Source organism: Schistocerca cancellata, chromosome 4, assembly GCF_023864275.1.
Source record: "Schistocerca cancellata isolate TAMUIC-IGC-003103 chromosome 4, iqSchCanc2.1, whole genome shotgun sequence".
Taxonomy (NCBI): Eukaryota; Metazoa; Arthropoda; class Insecta; order Orthoptera; family Acrididae; genus Schistocerca; species Schistocerca cancellata.
In genome coordinates this window covers 920,332,187-920,353,451 of record NC_064629.1, presented here as the reverse complement: position 1 = coordinate 920,353,451, position 21,265 = coordinate 920,332,187, and the positions used below count along the sequence as shown (strand labels likewise).

Sequence of the window (21,265 nt, the reverse complement as noted above, 5' to 3'; positions counted from 1 at the left end):
AGGCTATGCTCTAGAACATAAGAGTGGCCAACTGCTACCACAGCAGTTCTAGTTCTAAGCCATTTACCACTGTGATCTGCCAGACGGACTCAACAATGACAAATGCAGCTATGATACTTGGTCTGATCCCACAGTCTTTATTTGGTTTTTTAGAGCAAATGTTGAGTAACTCTTGTCAATAACCTGGTTTCCAAAGTGTGTAGAGTAGTGTTATACTGATGGATAAACTTTGTGTTCCATCCTGTAATTTAATGTATCTTGTGTTTCTGCAATGAAGTGAGGCTGTGAACTGAAATAAAACCGTCTATACTCTGCAAACAATCTTGTGCTTTGTTGGGAAGGATACTTTGTGTACTACTGTCACTTCTGTTCCAGTCACGAATAGTGTGTGGCATGAACAACTGTTAGTAAACCTATGTGTACAGATTAAATATTTCTGATTTTACCTTTATGATCATTTTGTAAGATATAGGCAAGAGAAGGAAATATATGGGTTGAATTTTTTAGGAATGTACACTCCCTCAATTTTTACAGTACACCACATCATGATGCACAACATCTCTCTTGTAGTCCACCACTGGAATCGGATGAGCCTCTCTACGGACACACATGAAATATGATGTCTTCATAAATTTTACTGAACATACATACTTCTCTGTTAATTTTTGCAGTTTTATATGGGAAAGCACTGTTCCTATACGTGCATCATGATAACTAAACTCAAACTCTATGAGAACATCCTCAGAAAGACCAGGTCTGTTTATTGCCAACAAGTCTAATAAATGTCCTAAAAAATTCTTTTAGGTAACTTTCAGAGAAAACAGTTTTGCAGGAGTTTCATCTCATAACTTATGAATTTGTATTTTTAATACTATATTGTAGGGTGGTTTAAAGCTTCTCCAACTATTATGACATAACTTGGAAATTGTACATACTAATGAACTGTTTCCTCTGAAGTTCTGTTATTTTAAGAGACGTCTAGATGAGAACAGAATGAGCCAAGTAAAACTTTTATTTAAGATTTTTGTGTACTCCTGCAAGCACACAAATAGGTCATCTCCCATTCTATGGATGTGGGAGCAGCAAGCGTAAGCAATGTGAGTACACTTCACAAGGACAGAACCAAATACCTGCCAGCATTAAGCAGGACTCAACTCAGAAGTTTTCAAGTACGAAACAAATGATTTAAAGTATGGACCAAAGTTTACAGATCTTTAAAGCCACACTGATCAAAAAATATCTCCAACAATATCATGAAAACATTATTATTCACCACATAGAGGAGGCACTGAGTTGCAGACAGGCACAATGAAAAGACTATTAAACATTAGTGTTTTTGGTCAAAAGGCCTTCATCAAAAATAGAAAGCATGCACACATTCAAACAAGCATAACTCATACGTACACGACCATTACAAAGGCCAGAGACACTGTGTGTGTGTGTGTGTGTGTGTGTGTGTGTGTGTGTGGTGTGTGTGTGTGTGTGTGTGTGGACGCGCGCGCGCGCACATGAGCACGTGTGCACTTGTGCGCGCTTTCAGCTTGTGAAGAAGGACTTTTAGCTGAAAGCTTAAATGTTTAGTACTCTCTTTCATTGTGCCTGCCTGCGACCCAACACTCCTATGTGGTGAGTAGCTACCTATTCTCCTCATAATGTTGTTGTTACTCCATCCTGGACCTTTCAATTTTTAAAAATATCTTCGGCAACATAGGAAATTAATAAAAGCATTAATTCTTGAGGTGATAAGCTAGAACATAATGTTGTAAAGCTGAAAAAAGACTGCAACAACAAGGTTCAAGTGATAGAGACTTAACATAATGAGAACATGAGAGAGTTTGACAACGATTATATTCGCAGGCACAAAGTAAGTGCACATTAAATCCTACCTATAACACAGGTTACTGCAGATGGAGATGCAATGTGTGACAGAGTATCAAGGTCTGGAAGCCAAAAATACTGAAGGGAAGTTAGAAGTTAAGTGAAATATAGAGCATCATCATGCCAGTGAATTGGATTTTGGGTTACATATTGCTGCTCTTCAAGATAAATTTTCTCCCCCCAAAAGAACACTGACTCAATTATTCAAAAATTGTACTACTACAATTCTCATACCTGGTCAATTATCTGACACTTATGGATTGTATGATACTTTGTGCACTTCACATTGTTACATTACACAATTTCAGAAAAATCATTTTAATAAATTCAGTTGCAGATAGGGACATATTTGCACTGAATTTACAGGGAGATGGAGTTTATTATTACGTAATGAATCATTCACTCTGTAGCTGTGTACACTGTTATGAAACTAGCTAGCAAATAAAAACAGTCTGTTAAACTGGCTCTCTCACCTGCACCCTCATTTTCTTCTGAACTGTTACTGTAAACAAGAATCTGATGGCCCTCTTGTATACTTAGACAGTTCCTCTGTCATCATCATCATCATCATCATCATCATCATCATCAGGATTTCCTTCCAGCGAGCTGAGTAGGAACTTGGTAAACAATATGCCTCCATTGATTTCTGTCCTGGTATAGTTTTCCCCTCTCCACTACATTCCATGTTACTCCTCTCCTCTTGAGATCTTCCTTAACCTAGTCTGTCCATCACTTTCTAGGCCACTCAACTGGTCTTCTTCCTGGTACCTCCATCTCTAAATACTGGCGTGGAGTTCGAGTCGGGTGCATTCGCTTCGCATGACCAAACCATTTCAATCTCAAAGCAATCATCCTCTCCTCTGTAGTCAATGTCACCTGCAGGTCTGTCCTTACATAATCATTCCTGACTCTGTCTCTCCTAGTTTTTTGTAGAGCTGACCTAAGGAACTTCATTTCACATGCTTGTATTTGACTCTCTTCTCTCTTATTTATGGCAGAGGCCTTTAGAATGTACATCATGATTGGCAAGATGTAAGTTTTATACATGGTCTGTTTGGCTCTTAAAGGGACTTCCTTCTCCCAGTTTAGATTTCGTACTTGGTGGAAGAAGCATATCAAATGGTCCCATGATAATGTTACAGCCATTCTTCATTCCAGACATCAATCCATGTGGTGTTCTGGAGTTTCCCAGATATTTATTCATAATGGTATCAACAACTCACTTTTAACATGATATACTATCACACAGAACTATGAAGAGTTTTATAGTTTGGCTGTTTCTGAAATATACCCCCTCCCCCTTTTTGGGGGAGGTAAGTATTTCCTCTTGCAGCATGAGTAAATTGCATCCCTTAGCAGTGACAGGAGGGAGAGAACTGCATACAATATCTGTCAGTTCTCTATTTTACTTGTCAGAGTGTTTCTCATGCCATGTGTTGTGGGGAACATATTGCAGACCTCACATTAAGTATGGTCACCAACCCACGACCTCACATTAAGTATGGTTACCAACCCACAATTATAAAAGGAGGCTGCGTAAAAAGAGGACACTTTTTTAAAAAGTGCCTGAAAATTTACTTTAGAATGAATAAATTGCTTATATTTTAACAATGGGGATAATAAACATGTTTTAAGCTCGATATGGGGGCTTGGTGACTCTCTGATAAAGTGCCAGACTACAAATCCAAAGTTCTTGGTCTCAATTCCTGGTCAATCCTAAAATTTTTATCTGTTACTTATCTCTTCTTTCACCTTTGGCAAAGTTTGTCCACATGAAAAATGCTGAGTCACACTGTGGTTTGGAATCCATGTTAAACTGTTGGTCCTCCGATAGTTGTCTGGGTAAGTCAGTTTATCGGTAGGAGGAAGGCAACAGAATACCACACTGATACGGATTTCATCTGACACCTTTCAGTCTTGTTTATATTCCTCTCAATGACTCGGCACCTCAACTATTTAGAGAGTTGCTATTTTTACTCCTTACATTATTTATATTCCACCAACAACTTTTCACACTGTATGAATAGTCCTTTTCTTTGATGAAATTAGTTTTGAGGCTCCAGATGAGGATGATGATGTTTGGTTTGTGGGGCGCTCAACTGCGTGGTTATCAGCGCCCGTACAATTATCCAATCTTTGCTCAGTCCAATTTCGCCACTTTCCTGGATGATGATGAAATGATGAGGACAACACAAACATCTCGAGGCAGGTGAAAATCCCTGACCCCGTCGGGAATCGAACCCAGGACCCCGTGCTCGGGAAGCAAGAACGCTACCGCGAGACCACGAGCGGCGGACTTTGAGGCTCCAATTTTACCTATCAGATGTGATACAAATAATAAAAGAAAGAGAAATTATACTCACATCAGAAAGCATGACCAGTGTACTGACGTTCTGTTCCAGGATCATTCGCCAGAAATCAGGTATAGTTACTTCCAATGGATCTTGTGTTATGATGAAACACTCAGAGTTGTCGTAGCCCTAGAACAAGAGGTGAAAAATTGAAATTTCCATAACTGAAAATCATCATATAAATTTCTATTTACACTAAAGTGCAACAGTTTATTCCCTTTCTTTCCCGTTATACAAAAGTTACTGCAATTAATCAAATCAAATGAAATTCTAAAAAGAGAATGTGAGTAACCATAATTTTCACATAGAAGAATAGAGGAACTTTCTTTCAGGCTACATAATGGCCTATAGAGAGTGTTTACAAATCTGGAAACAGTAGTAACTGTGAAATATTCAGATACTGATGAAGATTATTTCTTAGCAAAACCCTTTGTTGTCACTCCTGAGTAGCAGCAAATAAAACTGTAGTATAAATATAAAGCTGGTAATTATCTTCAAATTCTCACTTTTCTATATTAGTGCAATCTCATTGTACTTGTCTGCCTGTGTAATTTTCTAATGTTGTTCTTCATGGGTCTCAATGTTAATAGAACATTAAAAAGTACTCTTCCTTACTTCTTATGTGCATTCTATTTCCTTCCTTTTTAGTGCATTCAAAATGTGTAGCCTTACAGAAGTTCATCATGTACAATTCAAGTACAAAATTAAACCTTTGTTCTGAAGTAGAATTTTATAGTAATTTACACATTCTGTACTATACAGTGTGATTTACAAAATTTCAGGGATGATGGAAATGTGTAAAAGCATCAATCTGAGGTAAGGGACACTGGTCTGGGAATGAGATCTAGTCAAAAGTTCTAAGTAAAAATTGTTCTGATACATATGACTGTGGAATGTATGTACTGGAACTGTTATTGCTAAGATTCTAGGGTAGACAACTTCCAGAGGTGATTGTATGGACTAAAACACGAAACAAAATGCCTAGTTAACTTGAGCTCTAAAATGCATGCTTTAAGAGTTATGAGCACATGTTCATCTTCAATATCATGAAACACGTTTCTATATTTTTGAAGGAAGTATTATGGACCAAAACAAGAAACAATATACATAAATATAGGCTCTAAAATGCATACCTTAAGAGCTATGGGCACCTGTTCTTTAGAAGGCTTGTTTCACTGTAGTGAAGATGAACAAGTATTCATAATTTTTAAGGTACGCGTTTTAGAGCCCAAATTTACTAGACAGTTGTTGTCTTGTTTCAGTCCAGACTACCACCTGTGAAAGTTGCCTACCCTACAATCTTAGCAACAACAGTGCCTTTAAATGCATTCCACTTCCATAGGTATCATAACTTGTAACTATTGACCTGGTCATTTCCAGATCAGGATCCCCTGCCTCAAAGTGACATACTTACACTTCTCTATCATCCCTGTATATTTGTAACATTATCACGGAATCACCCTGTACAAGGGAAATATAATGCTTCTGCTTCTGGTGCTTCCCACAGCATATGTGGGAAGCATGGCAGGATTTTATTAGACAATATGGTCAAATAAACTCAATATAATGAACATAAATATCAGACTAGATACAATATCTAATTTATTGTTACATTAAGGTTACCACATAGTTCTGAAAACTACTGCCAACAGCTATGTCCATAATAAAAATGTTACAAAAATGTAGACTGAGAATCTACTTCTGCCATTTCACAGTGACGAAGGTTTAAGGATATAATTTAAGGAATTTGTAGATATTGTTGACATAGTTCCTCAGTTTTCACAAGTAAAGGTAAAAGCTGTATTTATGTAACCTCAAATTAAATAGACTTTAAAGATCACTGTAATTTTTGAGGCTAACCCTCACATTAAAAGATTCCTACAAAAAATTGTCATCACAAGTTTACTGGAAACATCCAAAGAAGAAGCACTGCTTCCAATTACATGGAAATATAAAATCACATGATCAAATTTGGGATTCAACAAGTATCTGAAACACCTCTCCAGAGAGGTGCAGGGATATATCGCACATGAGCTGGGAGGATCTTGATATTACATGGGTAATGATAATGGGTGTTTACAATGTTGACTGAAATAAATCCCGTAACTTCCCCAAAAAAAGTGTTCATTCTTTCTTCTCTCCCATCCCCCAATTTGAATTCATCTGCAGATCATAATCCATACAATGTAAATTGTTTTGTGAATTAATAAAGAAATCAAATCAAATCAAATCAAATCAAGCTTTGAAATTAATTCTTTTGAATGTTGGACCAAATTTCATCTTCAAAAGCTTCCTTGCATTTAGCACGTTTTCACAAAGGAACACATCTTGGAACAGGCAGAAATGAAAGAAATAGAAATTAATCTCTAACTTGGAGCTAGAGCTCCTTTTTCACCAAGAGGAGATACGATATTGAACACAAAAAAGGATGAAATAAATACAATTAAAATTCATGCTAAGTTATACAACACGAAACTAAAAAAGGCGCAAGAAAGAAATTTGAAATAACTTCTTCAGTTAGTGCATTTATTATTTTATTTTTCATATTCTCTACCTGTCTCTTTCTCCTACTTAAAACACCACAATGTAAGACCTTCAAGACTTATTTCTTCATTTGTGTGTTTGTCAGATCTGCTTCAGCCATTCCAAGTAATAATATCAATCCATGTAACATATAATATCAGATTACTTTTGAATTATACAGAATGGAAGGAAATTTCAAATTGATTTGAAGACAGTAGTCTACCTGCTACAAGAATTTGATTTCTCTTTACTTATTTACTTAAAAAATAAGGCACACATGCAACATTTTTAATATTGCAACACATTATCCGATTTTCAGTGCCCTAAATCATAGCTGACCCTACTAGTTCTCTCATTACTTTTCCTGTAGCTATATCAGAACACATACATTGTCCACAATTGACTAATCATTGCAGAAGCCTATCTAATAGTACTTCAAGGTCCTGTACTTCACCATTTGTTAAGTATGAAATCTATTTATGTAGTCTACCTCTTCTTCATACTTTAACAATTGATAATGGAAAGTCACTTTCCCCTCTCAGTATTATGGAATGGAGGTGCAGAGGAAACAATTAGCACCATCCATAAGAAACCTTGCCTTGGGTTCAGCTCCAACAAATCACTATGTCAACATTTTTGTTATCTATACCATTGGATGCGAAAACCTGGAAGTCACTTGGCAATGGCCATGTAGTACTTGTCCAAAAGCCCCTGGGAATTTAACCAATTGGTAGCTGGAAGCCTGAAAAGGTGTTACTGATTCGTATCGCCACAAGACCATGCACTAATATACATTCGTGTCAAAAATTAAAGCAACAAATTGAAATTTTCCAAGGTTACTTTTATTTTGCCACAAAACAGTATAAACAGGTGACAGTAATGTAGAAACAATGTAAAGAATACAGAACATAGACAAATGCAAAATGGTAGATAAAAAAGTTCTTCATTTTTTCCAACTTAACAGATTTGCACACAGATTCCGACAACTGGTTACTGTGCTCAGTATGAGCTGTGACCACCTCTGGCAGTAATACAGGCCTGACAATGATGCGGCATGCTGTGAATTATGTCATCAGTCTCATATTGAGGCAATAACACTCATTCTTCTTGCAGAGCTGCTCACAGTCTAGAAGAGTTGTTGGTGGATGCTGACATGATGCAAACAATCTCCCTAGTTCATCCCAGATATGCTCTATGGGATTCAAATCTGGAGAGTGAGTAAGCAATGCCATGCATGCAATATCTTTCATTTCCAAGAAAACATCAGCCACCTGTGCTCTATGAAGTTGAGCATTATCGTCCATCAATATGAAGTCGGGCACACAGCATAATAGCAGTTTGTTGCTTTAATTTTGGACGCCAGTGTATGATGTTTGAATATTATCTTGATGAATGAACTTTGTCTAGTATATATTTTCAAAAACATTTTGGGAAAACAGTGATTAATTTCGCAACTGTACTTAGGAGAACTGGAGGCTCTAGCAGGATGATGCAGGTTCCCCACATTTATTTAACTTGGTGCTGGAATGAGTTGTCAGATATGCAACAGAAGAATGGTGTAGAATTGAATGGTCACTGTAAGTAGCAAACTTACATGGGTGACAACATTGTAATAATCCAAGTTAATGATAACCTGAAACATGACAGAAGGCATTTGAATTCCATCAGATGAAATTCTAGATCTCATAAAACAGTCTACAACAGGCTGATGCCAGCTACAGAGGTATATAGTAATGCACATGTTATAAAACTCTTCTTGATAATGAGAATGCTGTGTGTTTTTCCCCAAGTGCACGGAATGCTCTATTGCTACAGTGACCATGATGAACAACTGCTGCAAGAGGTACAACGTAATTATGGTTCCTATACTACTTTTAACCAAATTTAGGATATTTTCAAAACAAACAAAAATTCAGGACAAATAAGTAAAAATCTGGACACAACACAATTACCATCAGCATAATTTCAATAATAATTTATTTTCACAAAATCGAAGAAAACAATGATGAGAGGTTAACAGCAGTAGTATATATACAATTTGGATGTAAATATAAACATAAATTTCACATAATTTGCATTGAAGAAGATGGTAAAGATTCGCTGCTACTTGAGTAGTATTTCTAGTGCTGCATATTCGCTCTAGAAGTATATTTTTGTTAAGTATCAAATCAGAGAAGCCAATACAAGAGAAGTTAACAAATGTCATTTTTATCTTTGTTAGAGCTTTTACTGTTTTGAGTCTGTGAGTATGTTTTTTCCATCTGTCCACAAAGCTTTAATTATTAAAAACAATCTTTGGATAGATACCTTAGAACCTGGAATAGCTAGTGAAAGTTCAACGAAGCTTTTAATATGTTTTCGACACACAGTCGTTCATTGTGAAAATGAGAAAAAATTTCATGCCATTTTTCACTGACACTACAATCAGGTTATGTTACAGTCTAGCAGTTTACCTTCACAGTGTTTTCTTACAGAATACTGATCAAAGTAGTCCTCCATTGTCCACAGCAAATCACACTAACCCAGCTGATGCTTTTATTCTGGGCACTTCACTCTACTGGATAAAGAGATTCAAGAAATGGTTCGCACAATTCATGAATATCTCCAATGTAGGTGCACAGAATGGTGTGATACCATTAAACTGACCTAGTGTCACTAGCCCATTTTATGGGGTCTAATTTGTTCAGCAAAACATTCATTTTGTTTGCAACTTCAAATATAGTTACATCTTCTCTTTCAATGCACAGAATATACTTAACTGGCTTGAAAGTGAGCAAATTTTCAAAAACATTCTTCAGGGTGATATGGTAGGGTCCTGAAATTGTAGTATCTGTTTTTGGAGAAATCAGCAGCTATTTTGGGCAAAATTAGTATCTATTGGTGGACGCTTTTTTCTGAAATGGTCTTTGCTTTTCATATTCTTTTGGCTCCATTTAAGCTTTCAACAACTGATTGTTTCTGTTGGGAAGCAGCATTTTTGGCTCAGCCTGGTCAAAACATGCTGACCAGTTTTGTTTTCCAGTCACTGTAAGAGCAGACATTATTCATGTGACAGCCAGCTGCGACCATAATCAAATGAGAATTTTTACTACATGAGGCATGAGGAGTAGTGCAGGGCACAAATCCCATCACCCTCTCGCAGGGCAGTCGGCCTACACAAATGTTCTATGTTTCTGTGAAGGCAGAACTGACACATGATCATAGTCATTGATGATTCCTTCTGGGATTGTGCAAGTCATGCTCAAAATGAGAAAAGAAAACAATGAGTGATGCAAAACTCAAGGTGTAATAGAACACACAAAGTACTTGGTAATGGCTAACGAGCAATTGCTTGTTGATGCTGGCAAAGCCATAAATCAGGTAGTTCATGTCCAACCTCTACTAGTATCTTTCGTAACCATAGTTAAAAACATCCCTCCCTCCCCCAACTTAAAACTGTTACTTTTCCAACACACTAACAGACAGATCAGAATAAGAAAATGATAGGCAGCTAATTGTTTACACGACAGCTACCATAGCAACAAGCAACCAAAGAATAAGCTTGGTCGTGGCATCTGTTTTTTCTTCATTGTCGTATCATTCTGTGGATAACAATTGCAGCTGCTAATGTAACTTTTGTGATTAGTTTTCATATGTGCTTTGTTTCTTTTTGCTATTTTTTTTTTATAATACACAAAAGAGTGTCTCCAGCTAACCGTGGAGGCAAGTAATAAAGTGGTAAGGCCATTCAATGAAAACTTGTCGCTGCAAATTCACAGAGAACACTGGATGGCCTTTAGTACTGAAACACACAGCTGCTGCTGCTGCCTTTGGCAAATTTGGCTTGTGGGGTAACAACAAACTTCTTTTCTGTGTCTAGTTGTCAATCAAGTTGTTATTTTGATCCAGGTATAGGTCCAAATTCTGAGTACAGGGCACATATGTTATAAACCATTCAATGGCCCCTAACTGACATGGTGCCAGAGCATAACTTAGGACCGCACTGATACGTCGTTGCATTCACGCATAGGTATGATCTTTATTTTGCAATTGTTGTGTCTAGACAAGACAGTCTAGACACAAGGCGAGGAAGCCGAAAGGGCACAGGTCAACTCACGCCGGCTTGCGTTAAGTCTGAAACAGGATACGTAATGAATGCTATAAAGAAAAGTATGTAGCTGCTGGAATACTTAACTTTAATCCATCATTTGTATACAGCATTCTTGATGATACAAGTGAGACTCTCTCTAGAAATGGTTAATGGCGCCTTGCTAGGTCGTAGCCATGGACTTAGCTGAAGGCTATTCTAACTATCTCTCGGCAAATGAGAGAAAGGCTTGGTCAGTGTAGTCGCTAGCAAAGTCGTCCGTACAACTGGGGCGAGTGCTAGTACGTCTCTCTAGACCTGCCGTGTGGTGGCGCTCGGTCTGCAATTACTGACAGTGGCGACACGCGGGTCCGACTTGTACTAATGGACTGCGGCCGATTTAAAGCTACCACCTAGCAAGTGTGGTGTCTGGCGGTGACACGACAGCAATCTTATGAATATTTATTTCCAAATTAGAGTTCGCCAGATGTTCTGCAATACCAATGGCCAAAAATTGGTTACCTTTTCATATTGATGTGCAGAGAATAAAAGGTATTTCAAACTATCTCCGATAAAATACTTCATCTGGATACAATTCTACATCCACTTAGATACTCCACAAGCCACCATACAATGCGTAGTGGAACAAGCCCTGTACCACTACTAGTCTCTTTTTGCCTCCGTATGAGCCCTAATTTCTTGTATTTGATCTTCTTGGTCCTTACGCACAATGTACGTTGCCGGCAGTAAAATTGTTTGGCAGTTGGCTTCAAATGCTCATTCTCTAAATCTTCTCAATAGTGTTTCTCAAAAAGAACATTGCCTTCCCTTCAAGGATTCCAATTTGAGTCCCGAAGCATCTCCGCAACACTTACACATTGTTCGAACCCAATGGTAACAAATCTAGCAGACCGAATTGCTTCAATGTCTTCCTTTAATCCTAGCTGGTACGGATCCCAAACACTGGAGCAGTACTCAAAAATAGGTTGCACCAGTGTCCTATATGTGATCCCCTTTACAGTTAAATCACTCTTTCCTTAAATTTACCGAGCGAGGTGGCGCAGTGGTTAGCACACTGGACTCGCATTCGGGAGGACGACGGTTCAATCCCGTCTCCGGCCATCCTGATTTAGGTTTTCCGTGATTTCCCTAAATCACTTCAGGCAAATGCCGGGATGGTTCCTTTGAAAGGGCACGGCCGATTTCCTTCCCCATCCTTCCCTCACCCGAGCTTCCGCTCCGTCTCTAATGACCTCGTTGTCGACGGGACGTTAAACACTAATCTCCTCCTCCTCCTTAAATTCACCCAATAAACCAAAGTCAACCGTTCACCTTCCCTACCACAGTTCTCACACGCTCATTCCATTTCATATCGCTTTGCAATGTTACGCTCAGATATTTAAACGACTTGACTATGTCAAGCATGACACTAATAACACTGTGTCCAAACGTTACTGGTTTGTTCTTTCTACTCATCCACACTACCTTAGATTTTTCTACATTTAGAGCTAGCTGCCACTCATCACGCCGACTAGAAATTTTGTCTAAGTTATCTTGTATCTACCTGCAGTAACAACTTCGATACCTTGCCATGTGCCACAGCATCATCAGCAAACAACTGCAGATTGCTGCTCACCCTGTTCGCCACATCATTTATGTATATACAGAGCAGGAGCAGTCCTACCGCACTTCCCTGGGGCACTCTCCACAATATCCTCATCTCTGACGAACACTCGCTGTCGAGGACAATGTACTGGATTCTACTGCTTAAGAAGTCTTCGAGTCACTCACACACCTCTGAACTTATTCCATAGACTTGCGCCTTCATTAACAGCCTGCAATGGGGCACCATGTCAAATGCTTTCCGGAAATCTATAAATATGGAATCTGCTATGAATTCCCTATGAAACAGTATTTATTACATAAATTCACGTTTTCATATTTTGAGGCACAATACACATCTATATTCAAATTCACTGCAAATGCAAATTTTTCAGGTCACTAGTGATAGTACACTTCTTAAGGTACAGGAAGCAGGATTTTAAAGCTTGGAAAACAGCAATGACTCTTTCAACAACTGGTAGAAAGATAACAACTAGTTTTACTAAGACCTAAAATTTCTTGTATTCTACTTCAGGTAAACTCACACAATAATTTTAGTTTTTTTTAACACGTGGTGCATAAACATGGAAATGTTGGTAGAGTTTACCAGTTATGAGCTGTATGTCAATGGGTAAGCTGTCTGCATCAATTTGGTCAGCATTGTGCACAATATAAGCAGAACATTCTACACCTACCACATTATTTTCTTGCTACTTAAAATAAAGACTGTTTTTACTTTTCCTTTTCTTTCCTCCTCAATTGGTATTTGTGCTGTTACCCACAATGTTTACAAACGTTTTCTCAAGATAGAACTTTTCCACACGTCTAAGGCAAATGAAGTCAAATGCTCGGGACTATTATTAACTGAAATAATCTGTACTTATTTCAGTTCCTTTGTTATTTGTTCCATAACAAAGGGTGCCATAATGTCTGTGAGCAGAACAACTTCTAGTTGAATAGTACTTTAATTATGTCTGTGATGCAGTCCATGACTCAGATTGTGCCTCACTGTGTGGCAGGCAAATATAGCTTCTTGTACCTAAAGTTGCTTATTCATGCCCCACACTGCCTTCACCAATTATGAGTTATCAGTTTTCGGTCTTAGAGAATTAATCTGGTGCAAAGCTGCACGTTTGTTGGATTTCCTTCGAGTTCTTATCTTAAGAAACACGGCAATCACACCTCTTTTCATGTACTTTTATTTATGTCAATATGACTTTTGCACTTTTGTCAATCTTCAATTGATGCAATACATGTTTAAATCTTCAGTTAGGAGATCATTAAAAACACTGACTGCAATTTGGATGCTGCAGCTGCCTTTCTATTCTGCTCCAATGCAAACAAACACCAGTCAGACACATGGCCAATACAGCACTGTTTTTGGGCAACATTCAAAGCAAAAGTATTTGTGGCACGATTATGCACGCAAAAACTGCAGCAACAACATGAAGAATAGAAACGCAGCTGCAGCATCTAAATTTCAGGCTTTTTACGCTGTGCTAATTGAATATTTAAATATGTATTACATCAACCGGAAAGGGACAAAAGTGCGAAACACTAATAAAAAATACATAAAAATGTGACTGGTTGCTGTATTTCTTAAAATAATATAATCCACAGGCACGATTGCTCAACAACCAGTAGAAAAGATAAATTAATGTTCATGTGAGTTACTACATTGGTGTGTCCTCAGCATCCGATGATAAATTTTATGCTACAAACTGTATACTCAACATGCTCACTGTACTCTACAGTAATTCTTGCAGAATATTACTTTTTAGTTTGCACACGTGTTTTCCCATGATTAATACACGCAACATTACGGTAAAGATTACTAAAGTTAATCTTTCGTCAGTTCTTGGTAGAACAACATTATAACAAATGAAAAGCACCAGTTTGCTTTTTGTTCTACAATATTACTTTTATTGTGTTAACTGGTTTTTGGCTTACATGGCCATCTTCAGACTGATGGCCTTGTAAGCCAAAAGCTGGTTAACCCAATAAAAGTAATATTGTAGAACAAAAGCAAACTGGTGCTTTTCATTCATTACCAAAGTCACTACTGTAGGTACTAGAAACCTTAAACTATGTTACAGTAATACAACACACTGAAGTTAGAAGATGTACAGTTGTTTATAAGAGCACAGTACCACCGAGTTTCTGACAGAATTACAAAATTATATCAAAAATTCAAGAAGAATATAATAATTCCAATCCCAAAGAAAGCAGGTGTTGACAGATGTGAAAATTACCGAACTATCAGTTTAATAAGTCACAGCTGCAAAATACTAACGCGAATTCTTTACAGACGAATGGAAAAACTGGTAGAAGCCAACCTTGGCGAAGATCAGTTTGGATTCCGCAGAAATTCTGGAACACGTGAGGCAATACTGACCCTACGACTTATCTTAGAAAATAGATTAAGGAAAGGCAAACCTACATTTCTAGCATTTGTAGACTTAGAGACAGTTTTTGACAATGTTGACTGGAATACTCTCTTTCAAATTCTAAAGGTGGCAGGGGTAAAATACAGGGAGCGAAAGGCTTATTTACAATTTGTACAGAAACCAGATGGCAGTTGTAAGAGTCGAGGGGCATGAAAGGGAAGCAGCGGTTGGGAAGGGAGTGAGACAGGGTTGTAGCCTCTCCCCGATGTTATTCAATCTGTATATTGAGCAAGCGGTAAAGGAAACAAAAGAAAAATTCTGAGTAGGTATTAAAGTCCATGGAGAAGAAATAAAAACTTTGAGGTTCGGCGATGACATTGTAATTCTGTCAGAGACAGCAAAGGACCTGGAAGAGCAGTTGAATGGAATGGACAGTGTCTTGAAAGGAGGATATAAGATGAACATCAACAAACGCAAAACGAGGATAATGGAATGTAGTCGAATTAAGTCGGGTGATGCTGAGGGAATTAGATTACGAAATGAGACACTTAAAGTAGTAAAGGAGTTTTGCTATTTGGGGAGCAAAATAACTGATGATGGTCGAAGTAGAGAGGATATAAAATGTAGACTGGCAATGGCAAGGAAAGCGTTTCTGAAGAAGAGAAATTTGTTAACATCGAGTATAGATATTAGTGTCAGGAAGTCGTTTCTGAAAGTATTTGTATGGAGTATAGCCATGTATGGAAGGGAAACATGGACAATAAATAGTTTGGACAAGAAAAGAATAGAAGCTTTCAAAATGTGGTGCTACAGAAGAATGCTGAAGATTAGATGGGTAGATCACATAACTAATGAGGAGGTATTGAATAGAATTGGGGAGAATAGGAGTTTGTGGCACAAGTTGACTAGAAGAAGGGATCGGTTGGTAGGACATGTTCTGAGGCATTGAGGCATCACAAATTTAGTATTGGAGGGCAGCGTGGAGTGTAAAAATTGTAGAGGAAGACCAAGAGATGAATACACTAAGCAGATTCAGAAGGATGTAGGTTGCAGTAGGTACTGTGAGATGAAGGAGCTTGCACAGGATAGAGTAGCATGGAGAGCTGTATCAAACCAGTCTCAGGACTGAAGACAACAACAACATCAAAATTGACAACCGATGTAGTTACGTTAGAACCATACAAGTTTCCCATCAAGTCTAGTCATTTTTCTATGCTGGTCAATATCAGTACAATTTCTATTCCATAATCACATACTTCAATACATGTCACTGCAGCATTCAAGGATTCTTCCTTGGTGAAACAACTTCACAAACCAGAACTCAGTATTTATACTTTCTTTTTTCATCACTGGGCAATAGGGGGGGGGGATCACTTTGATCAAAACTCTGACTTTGAATATGATCAAAATTTCTTAAGGTTTTTCGTCAGTTTTGTAGAAAGAATTTTACTTTTAGCTCCACTGAATATTTCTCTCTGCTCTCTAGGTCTGTTAATTTTGCTTTTCTTTGTACGCAAGGCATTTACACCCTTCACATTTGTTATGAGGTTCTCTCTGCTTTCATAGTAACTTTATGAGATGGATATTAACGTGGCAGATCCCTCAGAATTTTGCTTGCAACATACGTACTTCAAGTGTACTGTGTAATACTCCTGAATTTTATTCACTAATACTTCACATTTTCAGCTTGATACACGATTCGGGATGGAAGAATATATGGAAAACAATAAAAAGGCAAATGAAACCCAGATACTATATATCTCGAAGGTGTATGCAGAATGCTTTGAGCTGAAGGTGTGATGGGTGTATCGGATAAATAATATCACACTAAAGACACGAATTTTGATATGGTAAATAAATAATATGAAAAAATATTTTTTTGAGAATTACTTGCTTCTTGTCTTGCAGAGTCTAAGAAACTGATCACATCTACTCTTAACACTTTGAACATATGGAATAATAAGTGTGTGTGTTCCAATGAAACTTACAAGATATACGCAATGGCAAATTACAACAACAGAAGCTACAGTAATTAAAAAATAAACATAAGACTTACCTCAATAAAAGAGGCATTTATGTAGGTAGTATGTTCTCGACCTGGTATAGGTGTCAGGATCACACGATTCCTGTCATATGGAATCACCATCTCATTACGATTCTTTGCTCTATTTTCACTCCCACCACCAACAGAAAATGATTTACGGTCCTCTAGAACTCTGTTGATTTTCTGTGGGAGAATTTATACAACATAAGAAATAAGTTCATATTTTCTAGAGCTTCTATACAATAAATGTATAACAACTTACTTCAAAATCTTCTTCCATTCTACACCTATCTTTCCCATTTTCTTTCTGGCGTAATTTTTCTATTGCACTTTTGAGTTCAGAGACTTCCAGCTCTGTATCACCAAACTGTGCCACTTCCATCAGCGCCCGGTAAATGAAAATATATTGTTTCTAGAAATGATTTAGGTAATTAGTCTGTAAGTTAAGACTGATCGTAAAATTAAAACTTATGTCTATGAAGAAATGAGAAATGAACATTTTTGGATAAATCAAAAAGTCTATTTGTGGAAGTTGAGTCACACTTCCACAAACTGAACAACTACTTAAAAAATTCTTGTATATTCACAATGAACATAAGCATTTTTGTGAAATTAAACATAAATATGATGATGTCCTACAGAGAATATGGCACACCATATACAGCAGACCGAAACTGTCAGTACCTTCCTTCAAATACAAAAAACAGACATGGAAGAAGTGTGATTCCCTTACCTAAACATGAATTGGAAAGTTAATCTACATGATATCTGAACACACACAATCATCAAAAATATCGTTAACGACAGTTTCCTGAATGAATCAGTGTTATATGAGTCCAGAATTTGCAGATCAAATTTTCTGTGCAAATTATAATTCAGTATATTTTTATCTTTAATGTAATATTCCAGTTTCCATACCTATTATTTCCCTTTCTCAGTGTGGTTATCAGACATAGTATACTTAATTGTTCCTTACATCAAAATGTTCATTACTAGTAGAAAGCATTATCTCAAAAACTAGAATCAGGCTGACAGAACATGAATACCCCCCTAAGAACAAACATGTGGGTGCACCTATTATGGTAGCATGTAATAACATGTTTATCAAGAATAATTTCCAGTGACAGTAACTGATCTAGACATCTTTCTTTTCCTAACTAATTATTACCCTCTACTGCCAATATCGAAGAACTATGACAAGGTAAATAGTCGCTACTCAGAACTCTATATGTAGACTATGTATCAGAACTGTTTTCCTTTTTGTATTGTTCCACGTAGATGATTAATATCAGAGCCATGTAAACTGTAAGATTGTACAAACTTGTAATGAATATGCTATACCTTAGAAGTCCAGGCATAATACCTTTGTTATGTTAGAAATTTTGATAATTTATTGTTGACAACTTGTGTGTGTGTGTGTGTGTGTGTGTGTGTGTGTGTGTGTGTGTGTGTGTGTGTGTAGGTGGGGGGAGGGGAGATTGGTGGGGGACTCAGGGGAAGGCAGTGCATGCGCATGTGCGACCACCCGCACGCACGCGTGCACGCACCCGCACGTACATACACAGTGCCAGAAGTACCACATTTTCTTTACTGGATTCATATATTTCATAAGACATTATATCAAACAAAACGTACAGGGAAACAGAAATAAACACTTATTAAAACAATGCTCTTCTTATGTACAGTGAGAGTTTGATATATTCCTGGTCTTTTTCTCATGTATGTATCAGATCTAAAACTTAATACTAACTTCGAAAATTTCTCTTGCACATACAAATGCATGCATGCGTACACATATCAACAGCACAATTCTTCACTGCTCACAGTGTAGATGCGGACGCTTTTACGTGGCGGTCTTAAATAGGGTGTGTTCTGATGTATGGTTGCTTAAGATACCAGTGGAGATTGGGCCAGAACTACCACGTTAATGACACTGCCAACCTCAGCTAACAACTGTGCTCTAGCCGTTACCAAATGATTTATGTGCTCTGCTTTGCACTGAATTGTGCTTGTTGGTTGTTTCCTTTTCTTACTTTGAAATGAGTGCAGAGAGCAATCTTGCTCTGTCACAGGGTTCGAATACAACTCTCACAACACCAGATGGAATCAGTGATCCATATGCCCATTATTACGTCAGTTCTGTCTTCCAGGAGCACAGAACATGGATGTAGACTGCCAGCCCAGTGAGAGGGAGGTATGGCTTGCCCCCCCCCCCCCCCCTCCACACTCTGCTCTTCTCCCCTAGATAGCCAGAACTCTTCGTTTGTTTTATGTTCTTGGCTGACTGCCAGAAAAGTGCCAACTACAACATGAGTGCCACTACAAGAAATAATAGAGCCTGTATAAATTATTCGAACACGTAATCTGCATTTTGGAAAGCAAATTTAATCAAATTACAAACATCTGAAACTAAAAGCACTGTACGCACCAAAAGCAGCAACTCCATACAGCTTCAAAATAATTAGTAGGAGCGGTATTGGAAATCCATTTGTTGATTGTTCTTGTTGGCAAATAAATCTGTCACTCTTGAATTGAAATCTTCAATTTTACACAAACTGACTTTTCACAGGACAATATCCCTAAGGCACTCCGTCATTCTTCTTTCATGGTGTTTTGTAGAAATGTTTTAATTCCCTTGAGCATTGAAAAGCACTGCTAGCTTCTGATGTAGATATAGCAGCTTGTGATTAGCAGCTTCAAAACTTTAACACTTTCTTCAAATGTGTCACAAAGCTCATTCTCTAGAACCAGTGAAAGAAATGGTACTGTGCCAGAAACTGCTCTCAACTCAAGCCTAACATAGAAGACTTCAAGCTCACCCTTCAACATTTTTTTCCAGAAATGTATGTGTGTCTGTAATTTCAATGTATCTGTCTGGAAAATTTGTGATGTACTTGTCAAACTGATTTACATCAAATAAGCTGGCTGCAATGCAATGTCCAGTGAACTGAAATTGTAATTTAGTTTCAGAAAGGATGACATCGCACACTTCCAAAGCATCTCTTTTTATGCTCATCATAAATCCATGGCTTCTTGACTTGCTTTGTTTCGTCATTTTCAAAACTAATCTCATTAAGGATGGAGTCAATATCATCTCCGATGTTTTGCATTACTGCTTCAAAGTTCTGGATGTCTTGTTTTGCTCTGGACAGTTCGGTTATCTTCTTCTGAAGCTGATTAGGAAGCAAGTCCACATGACGCATTATCTTATAGAAAAATGATAGCCACAAAATGAATTCATTATCTCGCAGTCTTTGTTTGTATGAACCAGCTTTTTCAATAGTGGGAGATAGTTTTCTGCTCTCACTTGTTTCAATGACTGCTAAGCAACATTTTTTTATTTCTGTGGCAAGTTAGAAAAGAAAGAAGCAAAAATGATGAGGGCTTTGCAATTAACAGAGGCTGCCGTAGACATAAGAAGGTTGAACTGACGTGCATAACAATGGATGTATTTTACATTTGAGTATTTGTCATTAATTAATTGCTGAACCCCATTCAACTTGCCAGTCACAACGTTTGCGCCGTCATAACTCTGAGCTATTAGTTTGCCACTCTCAGTTAAAGCATGAGCATTCTGTCTTTCTGGTTTAACAAAGTTCCAAAATCTTTCAACATATTTCCCCTAAACGACATAACACAAAACAATAACCAACTGAAAACCGCAAGACATCTGTGGTTCCATTCACGATTTTTGCAACATAATAGGCACGTTTTATTTCTTTACGAACTTCATCATGGTAGACTTCCAACATGCATTGCAGTAGTTCGTTCTGAACAGTCTTAGAAATGCCTTTGAACACTGAAGCTTGACTGAGATGAACTTTAAGATCTTTATACAGTTCTGCACTGAACTGAATTAGCTCACAAAAAAACCCCTTATTTTGAGAAGCATCAGATTCATCCTGTCCCCTGTGAGCATTTTCCAAAGCACCACAGAACTGAATACATTTTACAATTAAATTCAATATATATCTATTCTTTTCTACATGTTTCTTGTAGCTGTCAATTGTCTGTCTATATTGTGAATCTAATTTCTGCTGAATGATGGTTTTGTCTAGAAATTAAAGACTAAGCACATTATCCATGTATCACTTTGGCATTTCATTTACTTTCTTTTTAGACCACATATGCCCAATATCAGTTATACCGGTCTTACACCAATGAACATCTCCACAAAATAACACACACAGAAAACAAAAAATAGCATTGCTTTCTTCACAGACACAAATCCAATTGTTCTTTTGGTAAAATTTCTGGATTGAACTTATGGCACCGATTTTTTGTTTGCTGAGGCAGATTCAAATTCAAGAGTGGCCTATCTAATGTTTTTGTCTGAATTTTTTCACAGACAGTCCTGTCGCTAAATAGTGGTTTTAATAACTACCTTATTTTGTTCATGTTTGCTATTTTTACA

General features: G+C 37.5%; 1 protein-coding gene across 1 annotated transcript in view; it reads right to left on the bottom strand.

The window, feature by feature from the left end:
* LOC126185094 (tyrosine-protein phosphatase 69D) overlaps positions 1-21,265 on the bottom strand; it is a 367,349-nt gene that overhangs the window by 47,941 nt on the left and 298,143 nt on the right. Inside the window, exons 20-22 of the mRNA XM_049927899.1 lie at positions 17,114-17,263; positions 16,864-17,034; positions 4,242-4,358 (exon numbers count right to left, since the gene is read on the bottom strand). Coding sequence (XP_049783856.1) covers positions 4,242-4,358; positions 16,864-17,034; positions 17,114-17,263 — 438 coding nt within the window. The remainder of the gene's footprint in view (positions 1-4,241; positions 4,359-16,863; positions 17,035-17,113; positions 17,264-21,265) is intronic.